Here is a 16,499-nt window from a genome sequence, read left to right on the forward strand (position 1 = left end):
TTTTTTTTTTGCAAGTAACTTTAATGGGACCTTCCTCTCTCTTTCTTCCAACCCGGTGGTAACTACAATTCCCAGTCAACTTCCAGATCTGTTCCACTCTAGTGCTGGGCTCTGAGAGATGCTAAATAAGTACTAATTGGCCTCATCTTTCCTCCACCTACTCCAGGCGATCCCCCTACCCCTGCTTCTCACAGAACTGCTTTCCCAAAGATCTTCACCCTGCAGGCAGCCTCTCCACGGCCTCTGTAAGCTGTCATGTTAGCTTCCCTCATTCCCCCACTGCCATGGGCCAGTAAGCTGCTCCACTTTGCTGCTTACAAGTGGGAGTTTGGTCTCTGGCTCCTGCTCCTCTCAATGTTCTTGCAGCCCCAGCCCAGTCTCTCTCCACCCCAGCTCCACCTGTACCTCCTAGATTGTAGGTCTTGGTCCTCCAGTTGGGAAGGAGTTGGAGCAGATCTGGACTTTATGTTCCTACCATTGCCTGGGGACCAGTGGCCTTGTGGGTCCCAGATGGTGCTTATGGTCAAGTGGATTGTGTGCTTAGGCTTCTGAACTGGCTTTATCAGCCAGTGGACATATTAGTGTTGTGTGTGACTTTTTAGATCAGGGACCCCAGTTTGCCCTGGCGTTTACATCTGAGGTTGGAGTTGGGGATAGAAAGATAGCCCTACCTTGGAGAAGAAATGGGGAAAAGAAGAGGCTTTGTGAGGGATTTAAAAGTTGAAGAAGAAATTTAAAATGGTTTCAGATTCTCTCACAGAAAGCCTGAGTGTTTGGGATGGCTACTGCCACCGTTTGCACCTTCTCCAGTCCTGGATAGCATGAAGCTTTGGGGTGCCCTGATGGGACAGGTGCAACTCCCCTTCCTTGTTTTCCCTGGCTAGAGCCCCAGGCTGGGCAAGTGGGCAGAAGGGATCAAATGAGGTAAAGTGAAAGTGCTTTGAAAACTGTTAACTAGTAAATAGTTGCCAAGTGTTGGTGGCGTTTGTCACGTGGCATAGAGAGGAGAGTGCTGGGATAACTGACCAGCCCAAAAGAATTTGGGTTTGCAGCCCTTCTAAGCCTCAGAATCCTTGTCCCACCACGCACGCAGGATGTTTCCATCCTGGGAAAGGGCCGAGTCACCTCCCAATGCTCCAGCAGTTGGGATTCTGCCTCTGTTAACGTGGTACCTACGGAGCAGTGCCAAGGCACATCACTTTGGATTGGAACTAATTTTAGGGGTGATGGAGTAAGGAAATAATGCCCTCAACTTAGTGTGCGCTGGGCCAACCTCTTCTCTACATTGTTTACTTCTGTGAGTTCTGAACCCCTCAGAACAGAAGAGGTCCCTGAAGCCAGGACTAGTCTGTGTCCTCACCCCTTGTCTCCAGAAGGTGGCAGCCTTTTAATATCAATAATTCAGCTGCTAGTGAAATGAGGGTTCACTGAGGTCTGAAAGAGAAGAGGTGAGGAGGTAGCCAGAGGCTGAGGCTGGGGCAGAGGCAAACTGCAGTGGGCCTCTGACTCCCGCCCAAACAGCCAGGGAGAGGATACAATTCCTAGCCCGGGTTTGCCTCCTCTATCCCTTTTCTTCCTCAGAGATCCAAGTGCTTGATTTTGGGAGGGTGTGATGGGCAAACCAAGGGTTATTTTTTCATCCTTTTCTCAGGGATTTTCCCACTGGCAGGTCTTCAGATTTCTCTCATGGGACAGTGTAATTAGGGAGTCATTTTCCTGCTGTTCAGAGGGGAAGACAAATGCTTGTACTTAGGTTTCCCTTGTCTTGCATCTTCTCCTGTAAACACTGAGTAGTGGCTGCCTGGGCCCCTGGTAGAGCAGGGTTTCTCAGCTCAGCACTGTTGACATTTTGGACTATTTTTTGTTGTGGGGTCTCTCCTGTCCATTGTAGGGCGTCCGGCAGCATCGCTGGCATCTACCCACTAGATTCCAGTAGTGCCCCTCTGCCCAGTTGAGACAGCCCCAAATGTTCCCATCCACTGCTGAAACTTCCCTGGGGACCACAGCGCTCTAGTCAAGACCCCTTGGCTTCCAGGCAGTGGGTGTGGCTGAGGCCTGCCTTCTGGGAGTAGTGGCCTTGTACTGCTTCTCTGGTCTCTTCAAGCTAAAGAAAGGGCCAAGCAGTCCCTGGCCATGGCACCAGGCCCTTCTCTCACTGGGTCTAGAGAGTTACCCTCTTTCTCCTGATTTTTTTCCCAGGAAGGCACAGGCACAGGCTCAGGCTCCCAGGCTTTGCCTCCTTGCTCCCACTCTCCCGCCTCTGCAGTGGCCCTGCTCTTCCCATTTTGCCTTTGATTGTTGTTTCTTCCCACCAGGATAGCCCGCCCGAAGACAGGAGCCGGAAGCAGGGGTGGGGCCTCTCCCCTCTCCACCCAGCAGCCCTTTTGTGCCCCCCCCCCGCCCCAAGTAGTTTCTATCCCACTAGAAGGAATGATCTGAGAAGGCGCAAAACTGTTTTTCCTGAGGCTTATTTGAAGGAGTATGGGATATTTTTCTTGAAGCTTTTCTCTTTTTTTTTTTTTTGAGCTGGGGATTGAACCCAGGCCTTGTGCATGCTAAGCATGTGCTCTACCACTAAGCTACTCCCCAGTGCCACTAAAGCTTTTTTTTTTTTTCTTTTTATTTTTTTGTACCAGGGATGTTTAACCAAAGCCACATGTTCAGCCCTTTTTATTTCTTATTTTAAGACAGGATCTTACCAAGTTGCTGAGGCTGGTCTTGAACTTTCGATCCTCCTGCTTCTGCCTCCCAAGTGGCTGTGACTACAGGCACACACCACTGCTCCTGGCTTGTTTTCTAAATTGATAGAAAATTTGCCGCTTTAGCCATGTTTTTCAGCGTACAGTTGTGTGGTGGGAAGTCCATTCATAGTGTCCAGGAGCCACCAGTCATGTCAGAACTTTTTCCTCGTCCTCTGCTGAAACCCTGGATGTGTGCAACAATTCCCCTCCTCCTACCCTCACACTAGCATCTCCCAGACGACTCTCCACCCATGACTTTGAGTCACCTGGTACCTCGAGTAAGAGGATTCCTGTGGTGTTTGTCTTTTTGTGACTGGCTTGTTTCACTTAGCATCACATCCTTAAGGCCATTCAGTTGCCAAGTCACTTTAGGGTTGTAGTGTAGAAAGATGAGCCCTCCAATGTGGGCCGTGGAGGCCTTCTTGAACACAGTGCGATGAGAGAGCTTTTGACCTGTCAACAGGTTCTCTGACTTCTATGCCTGGCAGGGCTACTGTTGCCAGCAGTGTCAGCAGAGGCTCTCATGGAGGAGGTGCACAGGCTGGGAACCTTGCCAGTCAAGGTGTCTGTGGGCACCACGTCATGCTCTAGACCTAGAGCAGGGCACTGACTCTTTGTGACCCCCATGTCTGAGAGAGCCTTTCTCCTAGGCTCTGGTGGAACCCTCTTCCTCCTTCCTCCCAGGCTCCTGGCATCCTGGAGTGGATGGGCCCTGCAGAGGTGCTCTGGCCCAGCCTTCCTCCCAGCCAGTGACAGAAGCCCTTGAATAGCCCTGGACACTGCCTGGCCTTCATCTTTTGCTCCAGTCCCACCAGGGATGAGCCCTCTCTCTCGAGTCTCCTCCATTGTTCCTTAGAGGAATTGATTGCTGCTCCCACCTCTCCTGTCAGCCTCGGTGACTCTGCCCTGCTTTCCACTTCATGGTGAGGCACCTTCTTCCAGCACCTATGAGAATGTCGTTCCCACCTTGACTTTTTGTTTGAGTAGCTGTTCTTGATCTGGAGGAGAGGTCTGGGTGTGTGCTTCCTCTTGGTAAACCAGCCCTGGGGTGGCACTTGCCACCCAGCAACTCCAAAGACTGAGGCAAGAGGGTGCACAGTTGTGGCCACTTGGGGAGTTCAATGAGATCCCATCTCAAAATTATCAAAAGGCAGCTGGAGACGTAGCTCAGTGGTAGAGCTCCCCTGGCTTTGATCCCCAGCACCAAAATAAATAGGCAACCAGCCTGGGGATGCCGTGGCCAGGCTTTCCTGCCCGAAACCTGCAGTGTGGGCCCATCTTTGGCCCTGTAAGAACCCTTTTTTGCTGGGTTTCTCCACAGACCCAGGCCCTGGATTCTAGTGTTGGAGCAGCCAACCCTGACGTCTGTCCTTGAAGGAAGTAGTTTAGTTCATGTCTGATCTTCTCTCCAGGGTTGACCTTTTCTCTGTTGGATATTTGTGGCTGTAGGAGCTTTTTTGCTTGTTCTGTTGTCCTGAGTGTCCATACTGATTGTGGTCTACCTCCTTATTGAATTCTGTGCCACTCCTCGTCTCAGCCTCCTGATGAAAGTGCTGATGACCCGAGACCAGGCCTGGCATTGTTCTCAGCCATACCTTGGCATCTACCTTGTGTCCTGCCTACGAACAGGGTCTTTCTAGTTGTGTAGGGCAGATGGCAGGGGTGCCGTGTGACCCACATGCACACTTCACCCTCACTTCTCTTTAAGGATCTTTCCCAATTGTGAAGGTCCCTCCCGGGCACTATTAAGGCCAGACCATTAGCCAGTGGCTTGGGGACAATAGTTCACTCCGTACTGGCCCCTGCCTGAAGAGAGCCCAGCACCCGAACTGCTCCCCAGGACAAGGCCGCCAGGTGAGTGTTGGGCTGTGGGAGGGTGCCCTGCGAGGCAGAAAGGCCTCTAGCTTCCTGGTTTCCTCACTGTCCTCCGTCTGTCCCCCACCCTGACTCAGCCTCGGTTAACTCATGGTGTGAGTGGCCACAGGGCTGGCTTAGGTGAATCCTTTCCCAGCCCAAGTGACCCACCCACTGGCCTTAGGCCCAGTGCAGTGCCTATGAAGGGTGGGACCAATGGCCAAGTTGCAGAAGCTCTGTGCCTGTCTCATGTTCTCTGTGCCCCATAGGTATTTGGACAGTGTGTTTTGGATTCTCTCTCCTCTGCTAACCCCCAGCCCCTGGGAAGCAACCCCAGCTCCACAATGGCAGCAGAGACGCTCAACTTTGGGCCTGAGTGGTGAGTCAGTGGGTGCAGCGGCTTGTGTGGAGCAGCTGGGGAAGAGGTCTAGGGCTGCTTGGACCCTGGTCTCTCTGCTTCCCTTCTGTGCCTGTTCTAGGCTGAGGGCCCTTTCCAGCGGAGGCAGCGTGGCCTCCCCACCCCCATCCCCTGCTATGCCCAAATACAAGCTGGCTGACTACCGCTACGGGCGAGAGGAGATGTTGGCCCTCTATGTCAAGGAGAACAAGGTGGGGTAGCCGGGGTGTGTAGCTCCCTGTTCACTTGGCTCATGCAAGGGCCCTGGGGCATGTGGTAGCTTGGCCTTTCCACCCCCACTGACAGGTCCCTGAGGAATTGCAGGACAAAGAGTTTGCTGCCGTGTTACAGGAGGAGCCGCTGCAGCCCCTGGCCCTGGAGCCTCTGACTGAGGAGGAGCAGAGAAACTTCTCCCTGTCAGTGAACAGTGTGGCTGTGCTGAGGCTGATGGGGAAAGGGGCTGGCCCCCCCCTGGCTGGCACCTCCCGTGGCAGGGGCAGCACGCGGAGCAGAGGTAGAGGGGTGCCTCCGTGTTCAGGGGTGGGCAGAGTCGGGCCTGTGGGTCTAAGGGTGTGGAGAGAGGATCTGGCGCTTTTTAAACCCAAGTGCGCTGCATCCTTCTCCAGGCCGTGGCCGTGGTGACAGTTGCTTTTACCAAAGAAGCATTGAGGAAGGCGAGGGGGCCTTCGGGCGAAGTCCCCGGGAGATCCAGCGAAGCCAGAGCTGGGATGACAGGTGGGACTGGAAAGAGGTGGCTCAGAGACAGAGCTGGGCAGTGTCCCGGGGAGGGAGGCTTGGGTTTTTGTCAGCAGAGAGTGACCAGAAACACCATCTGAGCCCTCTTCAGAGCCCTCTGTGCCCTCCAACCTCCTGGACCTAAGCTGCCCTGTCCTTCTTGTGCTTGAGGAGCTTTTTGCCCCTGTCACCTTCTCTGTGCTCCTGCTCCTCAGCTTGCTTCTCGCTAGTTCTGTGTCCCTTCCTCCTCAGGCAGAGTGGACGAGGTGTGCAGCACTCCACAGGGTGGGGAGGGGCAGTTGGGCTGTTTCTGACTAATACCTTTCTCTCCTGCAGAGGTGAGAGGCGGTTTGAGAAGTCAGCAAGGAGGGATGGAGGTATGAGAGTGGCAGGCATGGCCGCCGAGGTGGTGGGCTTGAGATGGGTGACCCTGGTGGGGAGTTACCAGGGGCAGTGATGGAGGCAGGAGGACCTGGAGCTGGGTCTAGCAAGAGTCTTCCAGAGACTGCAGTGGCATGTCTGTCCTTGCCCCCAGCCCGATCTGCATTCGAGGAGGGCGCGGCTGGCCCACGGAAGGAGCATGCTCGCTCAGATAGTGAGAACTGGCGTTCCCTGCGAGAGGAGCAAGAGGAGGAGGAGGAGGGCAGCTGGAGACTAGGGGCAGGACCCCGGCGAGATGGAGATCGCTGGCGCTCCACCAGCCCTGGTGAGACTGGGCAAGGTGGCACTGTGGAGTTCAGCGGTTGTCCCTTGAGGGTGGGCTCCTCTCGCCAAGAGAGAGAATCTGAAAGCTTGCTGAGGTGGGGTTGAGCGGGAAGCAGTCCTGGAGAGGCAGTGGTTCCTGGGGTATCCTTTGAATGGCAAAGGAGGGGAAGTCCTCGTTTGACTCGGTGGCTGATTTTCCTTCTCCAACTTTCCCCCAGATGGTGGCCCCCGCTCTGCTGGCTGGCGGGAACATGGGGAACGGCGTAGAAAGTTTGAATTTGATTTGCGTGGGGAGCGAGGAGGGTGTGGTGAAGAGGAGGGGCGGGGTGGGGGAGGCAGCTCTCACCTCCGGAGGTGCCGTGGACCTGATGGCTTTGATGACGACAAGGATGGGCTCCCGGAGTGGTGCCTGGATGATGAGGATGAAGAAATGGGCACCTTCGATGCCTCCGGGGCCTTCTTGCCTCTCAAGGTACCTGTGAGGAGGCAAGGGGAAGAGTGATCAGAGGAGGGTGGAGCCTGCCTGCAGGGTCTCCTGGCACCCTCCACTGACGTGCACTCTCCCTTTCCCACACAGAAGGGCCCCAAGGAGCCCATTCCAGAGGAGCAGGAGCTGGATTTCCAGGGCCTGGAGGAAGAGGAGGAAGAGCCTTCAGAAGGGCTGGATGAGGACGGACCTGAGGCAGGTAAGACTGTAGAACCATGACCGGGAGGCTGAAGAGCCTTGGCCTGGGGCCAGGCTGCCGGAGAGGTCTGTCATTGGGCTGCATACTTGCCCACGTATAGGGTTGGGCTTCTTAAAATCATAAGCAAAACGAGCTCGGATCTGGGGAGGGACTCCGAAGCAGCAGGGTTATGCCTAAAAGGTAGCAAATCAAGTAAAAATAAAGTGGGATCAGTGACATTTGAAATCCCTGGGAGGCTCAGCAGAGTACTCAGGTAGATCTCTGGCATCATTTGCATGTCCCCACACAGCCTTATGGGACCTGCTGATGTCCCACCCTGCAGGACAGGGAGTTGGAATACACAGTGAGTCCTTTGTGCTCAGTGCTGCCACAGCTGGTGGGTTTGCACGGCCTCCTCTGCAGGGCCTTCTGCATCTTGGTTTTAACTCCTGATAATCACCCTTCTCTTTTAGGTGGGAAGGAACTAACCCCACTGCCTCCTCAGGAGGAGAAGTCCAGTTCCTCATCCCCACTGTCCACCTTGGGCCCACTCTGGGGGACGAATGGGGATGGTGAGGAAACTGTGGAGAAAGAGCTCCCCACAGCTGAAGGTAGACAGATGGGGCTTTGTGGGCTGGGGCTGGGGGAGAAGGCTCACCCCACCTGTGGGAGGGTGCATAAGGCACTCATATTGAGAAGAGATATAGCAAGAACCCATTTTCTTAGAGGGTGGATAGAGAAGTGTCTGTTCCCTTCACTGCACCCTCTTTCACTTTTCTTCCTTCATCCCTAGGAGATGAGCTGAGGGGAGTTCAGCTGAGTCCTGGGGTGGCCTCACCCCCTGCTCCACCTGGAGATCTGGAGGATGAAGAAGGCTTGAAGCACCTGCAGCAGGTGTGGAGGGTGCCTGACAGAGCCTCAGGGATTCTCCCCCATAGGGGCTCAGCACAGTTGTTTCATCTGTCCCTATCTCAGATCATACCCACCTTCTCAGTTCTGTCCTGCCTCATTCATGACCTGACCCAACGCCACCTCTAAAACCTGTCCCAGCCCCATCCTGATGTGGCTGTGATCAGGCAGCTCAGCCTCTTTTTCTCTTCCCAGGAGGCGGAAAAGCTGGTGGCCTCCTTGCAGGACAGTTCTCTGGAGGAGGAACAGTTCACGGCTGCTATGCAGACCCAGGGCCTGCGCCACTCCACAGCTGCCACTGCCCTCCCCCTCAGCCATGGCGCTGCCCGAAAGTGGTTCTACAAGGACCCACAAGGGGAGATCCAAGGTAGCTGTGGGGGATGGGAGGGCTGCTCAGGGAATTTTCTTGCTCAGGGCGTCTTTGGCTTGTCCTGTGACCCCAGTGGCTTTCCTTGGTCCAGGCCCCTTTACAACCCAGGAGATGGCAGAGTGGTTCCAGGCTGGCTACTTCTCCATGTCATTGCTGGTGAAGCGGGGCTGTGATGAGGGCTTCCAGCCTCTAGGAGAGGTGATCAAGATGTGGGGCCGCGTGCCCTTTGCCCCTGGGCCCTCCCCACCCCCGCTGCTGGTGAGCACACATTTCCTCTGCAGGTTGCAGGGAGGGCCAGTGGGAGCGGGAGAGCTGGTGGTACTGGGCGGGCCCAGAAGAGCCTGTCCTCCCTGCCACAGTGCGCGCTGGGCCTGCTCTCGCCCTCCTGCAGGGAAACATGGACCAGGAGCGCCTGAAGAAGCAGCAGGAGCTGGCCGCGGCGGCCTTGTACCAGCAGCTGCAGCACCAGCAGTTTCTTCAGCTGGTTGGCAGGTATGAGGGGCCTGCCGGGGCTCAGAGGTTGGCCAGGCAGCAGGGCTGAGCGGCCCACCACATGTGCCCTGTCTCCATAGCCGCCAGCTCCCACAGTGCGCACTCCGGGAAAAGGCAGCTATGGGGGACCTGACGCCGCCGCAGCAGCAGCTCACGACATTCCTGCAGCAGCTCCAGGCTCTCAAACCCCCCAGGTCTGGGTGGCTGTGTGTACCTTAATCCTCAGGATGTGTGAAAGGGGAAGGTGGGCAGATCAGAGGTGGATGTTGGGCCCTGAGTCATGGTTTGCTTCTCAGAGGTGGGGACCAGAACCTGCTTCCGACGATGAGCCGGTCCTTGTCGGTGCCAGATTCAGGCTCCCTCTGGGATGTACATACCTCAGCCTCATCACAGTCTGGTGAGTGGCCTGTTGGCCTTCCTTTCCTCCTTTCCCCTCCCTTGGGTGCCACTTTCCCCCTGTGGCAGGGATGGGGACCCAGGTCCTTGTGCTGCTTGGTCCACCTTTTGTGGCTGAAGAGCCATGGTTGGGTAGAAGCAGGGGCCCCAAGTGCACCCCTGAAGCTGCCTTTGCCCCTGCAGGTGGTGAGGCCAGTCTTTGGGACATACCAATTAACTCTTCGACTCAGGGTCCAATTCTAGAACAACTCCAGCTGCAACATAAAGTGAGTAGGCCTGGGCTGGGTGTGGAGGCTGTACCGAGGCCACCCTGTCCCCTGTCTGATGTGTGGCTCAGTTCCAGGAGCGCAGAGAAGTGGAGCTCAGGGCGAAGCGGGAGGAGGAGGAGCGCAAGCGCCGCGAGGAGAAGCGCCGCCAGCAGCAGCAAGAGGAGCAGAAGCGGAGGCAGGAGGAGGAGGAGCTCTTTCGGCGCAAGCAGGTCCTCACCCTCCCAGCCCCTCTCAGTCTGGGCCCCACTGGCTGCCATCAGCCACCTTCACCCCCCTTGTTTCTCTGCCCAGGTGCGGCAGCAGGAACTGTTGCTGAAGCTGCTGCAGCAGCAACAAGCCGCAGCCGCTGTCCCTGTGCCCCCTGCACCCAGCTCTCCACCCCCGCTCTGGGCTGGCCTGGCCAAGCAGGGTCTGTCCATGAAGACCCTGCTGGAGCTACAGCTGGAGGGAGAGCGGCAGCTGCATAAGCAGCCTACACCCCGGGAGCTGCCTCGGGCCCAGGCCCCCAACCACCGTGTGGTAAGTGGCTGCCCCTTCCCCCAAAGACAGGGACCTCTCTGTTCAGGGTGATTCAGGGAGGTGGGGGTCACAGCCCAGACTCCTGTCCAAGGCCTGGTTCCTCATTTGATTTCGAGGCTTTCTTCAACATAGCCCTCACCTTGTCCCTTGTCCCTGTGCCTCTTAACAAGCCTCCCTGCCTAGCTTTCTTGGGTCCCTTATTGGAGCCCCCTAACTTCCTGCCATCTGCAGCAGCTTGGGGGCCTGGGCACTGGCCCCCTGAACCAGTGGGTATCTGAGGCTGGGCCACTGTGGGGCGGGCCAGACAAGAGTGGAGGCAGCAGTGGTGGCAGTTTGGGCCTCTGGGAGGACACCCTCAAGAGCAGTGGGAGCCTGGCCCGCAGCCTCGGCCTGAAGAACAGCCGGAGCAGCCCATCTCTCAGGTGGGCTCCCTGCCTGTGGGGCTGGGGTGGGGCAGAAGAATGCTGAACACCTGAGCTAATCTCCAGATTTGCCTCCCGCCTCAGTGACTCCTATAGTCACCTGACAGGTCGGCCTGTTCGCAAAAAGACAGAGGAAGAAGAGAAGCTGCTGAAGCTGTTACAGGGCATCCCCAGGCCCCAGGACGGCTTCACCCAGTGGTGTGAGCAGATGCTGCACACCCTGAGCACCACGGGCAGCCTGGATGGTATGGCAGGTACACTTGGGCAGCTTCACTGGGTCTAGGGCCTTTGGACCTGGCCTGATTGTTCCACCCTGCCCTATAGTGCCCATGGCTGTAGCGATCCTCAAGGAGGTAGAATCCCCCTATGACGTCCATGATTATATCCGTTCCTGTCTGGGGGACACGCTGGAAGCCAAAGAATTTGCCAAACAATTCCTGGAGCGGAGGGCCAAGCAGAAAGCCAGCCAGCAACGGCAGCAGCAGCAGCAGGTAAGGTCTGGGTAGGGGAGAGCAGGGAAGGGTTGCCCAGTGCACTTGTGACTCCCTCCCATGCGCTGCTTTAGGAGGCGTGGCTGAGCAGTGCCTCTCTGCAGACAGCCTTTCAGGCCAACCACAGCACCAAACTTGGCCCTGGGGAGGGCAGCAAGGCCAAGAGGCGGGCATTGATGCTGCACTCAGACCCCAGCATCTTGGGTGAGTGTGGGTAGGACCAGGAAGGAGCTCTGCTTTGTCTGCTTCCTCCATACTGGCCTGTAGGGGTCTGGGGGAGCTCAAACCCTTCTCCCCTGGCTTTAGGGTACTCCCTGCATGGACCTTCTGGTGAGATCGAGAGCGTGGATGACTACTGACCAGCCCATCCCACCAGCCCCATGGGCTGTAGGCCAGGGCGGCAGCAGCAGCAGCTTGGACCCTCGGGTCTCCAGCCTGCAGGCTCCCAGCAAGGAGCAGAGGAGGAAGCAGGGGCAGGGTCCCCAGCACTTGTTACAAACCACACGATGCACCTTAATTCACCCACCACGAGGCACTTATAGATGGGGGGAAGGTTTTTTTTTTCTCTTTTTTTAATTTAAATGACTTGAAGAAATGTTAGGAGGAGGTACAAAAATTATCGTTAAAAACTAGACTCTAGACACCTTTCCCCTTGAGGGGTAGTGGGTGTGACAATGGAAGGTCCGCAGAAGTTTTTTGTTTTTGTTTTTTAAAAAAAATGAAAAATAATGAAAAAAAAAAAGGTTAGGAGGCTGAAAGAAAAACACACTGTTATTTTGGGGCAGTGGGGCACAGGCCCCATGGACCTGTCTGCCTGGCCCCCAAGGCTGCACTTACCCTGCTGCCCCCAGGAGGTGGGCCACTGGGGTAACTGGAAGCTGGGGTGCCAGCAGTTTGCACAGTGAGGCCCCCTCAGAGCCCTGCCTGCCGGACCCGCTGTGAACCAGCTCCCTGTTGCTGTGACTGTGGCACAGGTGTCCGGGATGGGGGCCAAAGTCACCCCTTGGCTTCGCTGCTTTGGGGGAAAGTTGCACAAATTGGACAAGCCGCCTCGGCCCCAGCTGCCGCCACCCTGGCTGATGGGAGATGGGAAGGGCCGGTCAGTGCCAGCCTTGTCAGGCGGTGGGACTCAGATCCAGGCCTGCTGAGGAGCTTCCCCCACCGCTGCCATTTTGGGGGACGGCCTGGGTGTGATACTGAAAGCCCCAGCTCCCTGCCTTGCCACATGAATGTATTCTTTGGCCCCAAGCCCTGGCCTCACCCCCATCAGAGGAGGGGGGTGGAGCAGTTCCTCCAGGAGCTGGGAGGCTGCTTCACGGACTGAGTCCTTGTTCCTGTGAGGGGCAGGAGGGCCTTGAAGGGCCAGGAGTAGGCGGCTTGGGGTTGAGGCCTGCAGTAGGGGAGCTGTCCCAAGGGAGCCCCCTGTCCTGCAGCTAGCTATGTGGGGTGTGGACCACCCAGCTCTGCGCCTGACCCCTCCGTTGACCAAATGGGAGAGGAGCAAGTGGCCTCTCCTCTCCACGCCGTTTTTTAATGTTGGGTAAGGCTGGGGGTGGAGAGTGGAGTGTCTCTCCTGGGTCAGGGGTAGGCTGCCTTGCCTAGTGCTCACCGACTTCTCACTCCCAGTCCCCTGCCTGGGCTTGTCATCCGTTTTTTTAGTAGTTTGTTTTATCTTTTGGGTTTCTCATAGAACTTCTCCCATCGACCTCATTGCTCAGAGTGCAGTATTAGGGCAAGACTGCCACTGCCTCCCCTCCATGAATGTATTTCTCCTTCCTGCCCTGGGGAAGTGGGGAGTGGCCCCGATTTCTTTCCCCATTTATCCCCAGATTTTTTTTTTTTTTTTGCACCAAAGTGGCAACTGGGTCAGTGTTGGGGATAAAGCTGGCCTCGGGGTGGAAGGGGCCCCTCCACCTAGTTCTCCCTGGTTTTGACAGTGTTAGTGTCCGTGAAAAGACAATATTCTCTCTAAAGCAATAAGGGGGTGATGGGCCAGGGGGAAATGTGTTGCTGCTGCTGGCCCCCCAGCTCCCCCTGCCCTCTTGCCGCACACTGGCATTAGAAGGGTGAGGGAGATTCCTGTTGTGACTGAATGTAACCACCCTGCCCCTGCCGCAGCCAATGCAGGGGAAGGGGGGACACTCTTCCTGTCTCTTCCTGCCCCTTTCCCCCAGCTAAAGAGACTTTTGAACTGGGGGCCCACGAGCCTGGAGAGGCCTTAACCCTGTGAGGAAGTGTAGGGGGAACCCTCTCCCAACCCATCCCCTCTGAGAGTGGTCAATGTTTACAAGCCCTGAGCCCTCAGCCCAGGGACTCAGACCCCATTGCTGTCCTTTCCCAGTCCCAGTCTTCCTGGGCCCTAGCTGCCCCCTACTTCTAGGTTTTGGGGTGGTGCAGTGGTCATTCTGTGTTCCCTGGTCTGCCTTGTACCCACCATCTCCCTGCCCTACCTCCACCCTGTGTGACTTCCCTTTCTTCTTCTTGCCCCTGTAAATACTCCTTCCCCCAATAAAACTCGGTGTGTGTTCTCCCCTTCCACCTCGCCTACTGACCTTATTTGGGGAAAGAATTATAGCGATAGGGGCACAGCTCAGCTAGGAACTAAAGGAGCTCAGGGCAGGGGCATAGCCAGCCCAGGTGGGGGAGACACTGGTGGGCTGTGGTTATGCGATGACCTCGCTGGCCCTGCTGGACAGGAGTGTCTCCTGCCTCTGGCTTCAGCCTAGTGGGGGGAAAAGGAGCCGTCGTCCCCCCCACCCCCCAGGCCTGCTGCTTTGGGCCTGATAGCCCACTGCCTGCCTGCCCTCAGGCAGCAGAGATTCAAAGGAGGCAGACAAAAACAAGAGAGGAGACCAGGTACAGAGTTGGAATTGGTTCCTTTATGGAAAAACTGAAAATATAATAAAAATTAAAATAAAACCAGTTTTAAAAAAGCCAGCCCCTGGAGTTTCCACCTCCTGCCTCTGGCCCTCCAGAGGGGTGAGGCCTTAACCCCAGGGCAGCAAAAGGATAAGGGCTTCTGCCCCTCCTCTTCCCCCATTCCATCCCCATCTTTATCTCCACAGTGGGGGCCCCCCGGGAGGAACCAAACCTGGGTGGGGGAGCAGGGACCCAAGGCCCTGTGGTCCAGGGAGGGAAGCTCGGTGTGTACCCAGCCCCAAAGCTCCCGGCCTGTAGTGTGGGCATGGGCAGGGCCCCTCCCAGCCTGGGCCCAGCTGGGGTTGGGACCGTTAGTTCCAGATCTTGAGGAAGGAGTCCCAGGAGCCTGTGGCCACAGCCATACCATCATCAGTGACCCCAAGGCAGCTCACACGGTTGTCATGGCCAGCAAGGACACCTGAGGGGGAGAGGGACATAAATACTACCTGGGTGCATCACTACTCCCTGCCTGCCTGCTCCAGCACCCAGGTCTCACCTGCACGGTCGCCCTTCATGGCATCCCAGATGTTGCAGTTGAAGTCGTCATAGCCTGCAAGCAGCAGCCGGCCACTGCGTGAGAAGGCAACCGAGGTGATGCCACAAATGATGTTGTCATGCGAATACATGAGGAGCTCCTGGTCAGCCCGCAGGTCGAACAGGCGGCATGTGGCGTCGTCAGAGCCCGTGGTGAAGGCGTAGCCGTTGGGGAAGAACTGTGGGACATGGGCCAGAGGGGGTGAGGATGCGAGGCCAGGGTCAGTGGCCTGGAAGGAAGGAGCCAACCCTTCGGGTTCACCCCCAACTTACAGCCACAGCGTTGATGTCGGATTCATGACCAATGAAGGTCTGTCGGCACATGGAATCCCGCACGTCCCACAGCTTGATGGAGGCGTCACAGGCACCTGACACAAAGGTGCGCCCATCGGGGGCCAGTGACAGAGACATCACATCCCCACTGTGTCCAGCAAAACCCACAGTCTGCTGGCCTGTCTCAATGTCCCACAGGGCACTAGATGAGACAGAAAGAAGGAAAGGAACAGAGATGAAGTGAAGGACAAATTCCCTGGCTTCCCATGTCCTCTCCAGAGGAACCTACCCCGATCTATGGAAGGGGCCCAGGAACTTGCTCTCCACCCAGGCCAAACAGCTTTAGGAGCCCACCTAGAAAGGGAAGCTAGGTGCTGGAGACTGAACACTGAGATGACCTAGGGAGGGAATGTGGGTTAGCACAGACTGCCCAACCCTGAAGGGCCTTACCAGGTGGTATCCCCAGAGCTGGTGATTATTTGGTTGTCATCCAGGAAGCGGCAGCATGACAGGTACCCTAAGGAAGAGGGCTGGTCAGTGGAGTCTCTCAGGGAGAGCAGCAAGGCCCTGACCAGAAAACAGCGCCCTTACAAGGCCAGGCCCCACTCACCAGTATGGCCAGGCAGCTCCCGGCTGACCCTGACATTGCCCTCGCGGGTCTTGAGGCTGTAGATGGAACAGATGTTGTCCAAACCCCCACAGGCCACAAAGTTCCCTGAGGGTGCGTAGGCACAGGTCATGACCCAGGAAGAGCGCAGTGGGATGGCATGGACCTACAGAGAAGGGGCAGCATCCAGGGTCAGAGCCAGTCAGGGCCCGCAGCCCAGTCTCACCCTGCCTCAGGCACTACGTCTACCTTGTTGGTGGTGTAACTGTCCCAGATGATGAGCTTCCCATCCTGGGAGGCGCTGACCAGCAGCCTGGTGGAGAGCAGCCGGGGAGAGGAACAGGAGTCAAGGTACAGAGCAACAACCCCCTCCCATCTGAAGGGAGGCTCTTCTGAGACACCCCAGTAGCAGCTCAGAAGCCCTGTCAATAAGGCCCTGCTTTCCCTGGTTCCCTGAAGACAGTGGGAGTCAAAATCTCCCCAAACTTCATTTGACACAAGGGGCAATCTGTACAGCCCACCAGACCTCTGCGGCTGCCTGCCCCCCGTGCCACTCTGCCCACTATAAAATCACCCTGGAGCCCTTAACACCAAAGCTGAGCACAGAGCCCCAACCAACCACCCATGCACCTTGAGTCTGTCCCCCAGTGCATGGCATAGATTTTTGCCAGGTGTCCACGGAGGGTCCTCCGTGTTCTCATCTGGATTCTTCCCACTGGGTCCAGCCCAGCTGTGATCTGGAGGTGGACAAAAAAGGGGCTCAGGGACACCCAGACAACAGGACCTCCACCCCCAATCCAGCAGTATGCCTCAAACCCTTGCTTCTCCAGGAATCATCTCACCTGGGTCAGTGTTGAATCCCCGCATGCTTTCCGGGCATCCTGTAAAAGATGGCAGAGCCAGAGAAAAGCAGGAGAGAAGATGGGTGCAGGAGGAGAGGGAAGAAGAGTAAAGAAAGCAGGAGACAAGGCAGTGGGGAGTATGAGACATTGAGAGATTAGGGTACCCTCCCTCCCCCCACCCACAATGCCCCAGGCGGCCCACTGGGGGCAGGGGACAATGGGCAGCAGCACACACAAGCTGTCTGGCCCTGCCCGCTCACTCTTCCCATCCCCGCCGGCCAGGCCCTCACCCGGATCTGGTTCCGGAGCTGCTCGGCCTCCTGTCTCAGTTGCTCCAGCTCACTCATGGCGCCGGGCCC

General features: G+C 56.8%; 2 protein-coding genes across 4 annotated transcripts; one reads left to right on the forward strand and one right to left on the reverse strand.

The window, feature by feature from the left end:
* The first annotated feature begins 2,699 nt into the window (after positions 1-2,699).
* Positions 2,700-13,503, forward strand: Gigyf1 (GRB10 interacting GYF protein 1). Of its 3 annotated transcripts, none has more exons than XM_048789998.1 (25): positions 2,700-3,664; positions 4,450-4,595; positions 4,865-4,974; positions 5,075-5,204; positions 5,299-5,506; positions 5,619-5,727; positions 6,064-6,104; positions 6,263-6,433; positions 6,651-6,904; positions 7,010-7,118; positions 7,571-7,708; positions 7,891-7,991; positions 8,202-8,373; positions 8,468-8,634; positions 8,768-8,868; positions 8,949-9,062; positions 9,165-9,265; positions 9,448-9,530; positions 9,602-9,742; positions 9,825-10,052; positions 10,284-10,474; positions 10,559-10,719; positions 10,799-10,965; positions 11,070-11,169; positions 11,272-11,553. In XM_048789998.1, the coding sequence occupies exons 3-25, from the start codon at positions 4,940-4,942 to the stop codon at positions 11,322-11,324; spliced, it is 3,075 nt and encodes a 1,024-aa protein (XP_048645955.1). In that variant the 5' UTR covers positions 2,700-3,664; positions 4,450-4,595; positions 4,865-4,939; the 3' UTR covers positions 11,325-11,553. The 3 variants fall into 3 exon arrangements, with proteins under 3 accessions (XP_048645955.1, XP_048645954.1, XP_048645953.1); XM_048789997.1 differs by having other exon boundaries at positions 2,701-3,664; positions 9,608-9,742; positions 11,040-11,169; positions 11,272-13,503; XM_048789996.1 differs by having other exon boundaries at positions 2,702-3,664; positions 11,040-11,169; positions 11,272-13,503.
* A 319-nt stretch (positions 13,504-13,822) lies between these two features.
* Gnb2 (G protein subunit beta 2) lies at positions 13,823-16,499 on the reverse strand. The gene is made up of 9 exons (XM_015491493.2): positions 16,431-16,499; positions 16,141-16,179; positions 15,929-16,035; positions 15,548-15,611; positions 15,302-15,464; positions 15,142-15,208; positions 14,692-14,893; positions 14,381-14,597; positions 13,823-14,302 (listed from the first exon to the last, which is right to left on the reverse strand). Exons 1-9 carry the CDS (start codon positions 16,485-16,487, stop codon positions 14,196-14,198), a joined length of 1,023 nt encoding a protein of 340 aa, XP_015346979.1. The 5' UTR covers positions 16,488-16,499; the 3' UTR covers positions 13,823-14,195.

Source organism: Marmota marmota, unplaced genomic scaffold (genome assembly GCF_001458135.2).
Source record: "Marmota marmota marmota unplaced genomic scaffold, marMar, whole genome shotgun sequence".
NCBI lineage: Eukaryota > Metazoa > Chordata > Mammalia > Rodentia > Sciuridae > Marmota > Marmota marmota.

Coding starts and splice junctions, on each gene's coding strand:
- Gnb2 (XM_015491493.2), bottom strand. CDS start 16,487: ATGAGTGAGCTGGAGCAACTGAGACAGGAGGCCGAGCAGCTCCGGAAC. Junction 16,180..16,430: donor AGCTCCGGAACCAGATCCGG/GTGAGGGCCTGG, acceptor CATCTTTTACAG/GATGCCCGGAAAGCATGCGG. Junction 14,894..15,141: donor AGCTCTGGGGATACCACCTG/GTAAGGCCCTTC, acceptor TGTCTCATCTAG/TGCCCTGTGGGACATTGAGA.
- Gigyf1 (XM_048789996.1), top strand. CDS start 4,940: ATGGCAGCAGAGACGCTCAACTTTGGGCCTGAGTG. Junction 5,205..5,298: donor TCTATGTCAAGGAGAACAAG/GTGGGGTAGCCG, acceptor CCCCACTGACAG/GTCCCTGAGGAATTGCAGGA. Junction 10,475..10,558: donor CGGAGCAGCCCATCTCTCAG/GTGGGCTCCCTG, acceptor CTCCCGCCTCAG/TGACTCCTATAGTCACCTGA.